At 32.5% G+C, this 1,884-nt stretch overlaps 1 protein-coding gene across 1 annotated transcript; it reads right to left on the bottom strand.

Annotated features, from left to right (window-relative positions):
• Positions 1 to 212: 212 nt before the first annotated feature.
• Positions 213 to 1,098, bottom strand: LOC121219163 (uncharacterized). The gene is made up of 3 exons (XM_041096849.1): positions 904 to 1,098; positions 576 to 683; positions 213 to 486 (listed from the first exon to the last, which is right to left on the bottom strand). The coding sequence occupies exons 1-3, from the start codon at positions 1,096 to 1,098 to the stop codon at positions 403 to 405; spliced, it is 387 nt and encodes a 128-aa protein (XP_040952783.1). The 3' UTR covers positions 213 to 402.
• Between the last annotated feature and the right edge of the window lie 786 nt (positions 1,099 to 1,884).

Genomic DNA, 1,884 nt, shown 5'->3' with positions numbered 1-1,884 from the left:
TCTAAAAATGTAGATACAAGTAATTCAAGAAAAATGAATCATCACATAACTTAACAAACCCCAATACGAAGCATCAAACCATGAACCTCTCAAATTTAAAAAAATGAAAATGATAAAACCATCTCTCAAACCATGTATCATTATCAACCATAGCTCAAAAATTAATTAACTAATACTTAAACATATTAAGAAAAGAGAAAAGAAAAAGAAAATTAAGCTCAAAACATGTTCTTAATATTAATAAGCTCACAGCTTCAAATCTCTTTTGAAAATGAGATTCAACAATCCCAAAATAACATTTCAACTAAGGTGATTATAGTAAACGAACACTCAATTCCACCGGGGGGGAAAAACAACAATTAGAAAACACTAATCAAAGCTAGATCTTTTGCCATTAAAAATTTACTCTTCTTCAGTGGCAGACTCACCGCTCTTCTTGTTGTGCTTCCTTGCATACCTTTGGTTCCTCAAGAACTTGAGATCCATCTATAAATGTCCACAAGGAAAATATCGTTTTTATTTATTTTTAAATGAAGACTAACTGAAAATTCAATTAGAAGATTTAAAAAGGATACCCCTTTGGTGGAAGTGTGGCGGTGCCTCATGGGTTTCTTGATGCCATTCTTGTGAGCCTTGTAAGATTGGTTGTGGGCAGTGTGGTTCTTTGACTTCGCAATTTCTATTCACCCTGAATTCAAATCCAAAAACACCAACAAAATGAACAAACAATGTTAATTTGATCTGTAAACAAATGATCGGTTCTTTGAAAGAAAATCGATGGAAGTTAGAAGAAAAAACTTGAGGCTAAGAAGAACATGCGGCTTTGACTAGGGCTTTTGGGGGAGGATAGGAAAAGAATAGTTTTGCCCTTTTTATTTGGAGAAAATTTGAAACCTTACTCACTGATCCCGTAAAATGAAAGTGAAACGGGAACGGTGGAGGTGGCTTTGCTGGCAGCTTCTGTTTGCTGTTGGGAGGGAGAGTTCTGGAGGTGGCTTTCGGCTTGGGAAAATGAGAGGGTAAAACAGGGCATAGAAATCGGGAGAGGGCTAAACAAAAGCTAAACTGAACTTTGGGCAGGGAATAGAAATTTGTCATTAAGCAGGAATACATACGTAATGTAATAAGCCCGTAATAATGCATTACACCCAACCAAACATATGAATAGGTAGGGCCCACATAATAGGGATGTAATGGCTATGCCATTACACCCAACCAAGCATACTCTTAAGTTTTATGATTATCAAAACTTACATAAACATTTAAAGAATATAAAAAAAGGCTATTTCTAACATTTAAAGAATATAAAAAATATATATCATATCATAACTTACATAAAACATTGGATCAAAATATATAAAAATCACAAAAGTTAGGGTAACACTATTGCTTTTTCTACTCTTAATTATACTTATATAAACCTAAAATGTTGTCACTAATATATATCTTTTAAATAATTAGATACTTTATATATATTACCTATTTTAGTACAATGACATGATTTAAATCTATATAGAATACTTAAGTAATCGTAATTTATTGTCAACTTTAGACTTTAAAAACTACAAAATAGATAAGAGTATGACGGATTTGTCAAAGGTAAGCAACAACTATCGAAATGGAGTACAAATTTTTCCAAATTTTTCATTTCAAAATGCAAGCTAAGAGAATATGATTCTTTGCCCATGAAAGAAGTGTGACAACATCAATTGACATTTTCGTGAAGTTGTATACGAACATCTAATTATTGATGGCTTTATTCGGGGTATAAAAAATGGATTTACCATAGAGAGTGTACACCTCGTAGTACCTCTTCAATGATTAATCCGACTTATCCTCATAATGTTTACCATCAGTTTATTAGAGAAGATGATATGGAAGGTA

This window comes from Gossypium hirsutum, chromosome D07 (assembly GCF_007990345.1).
Source record: "Gossypium hirsutum isolate 1008001.06 chromosome D07, Gossypium_hirsutum_v2.1, whole genome shotgun sequence".
Lineage (NCBI taxonomy): Eukaryota > Viridiplantae > Streptophyta > Magnoliopsida > Malvales > Malvaceae > Gossypium > Gossypium hirsutum.
This window is presented reverse-complemented; position numbering and strand designations above follow the sequence as displayed.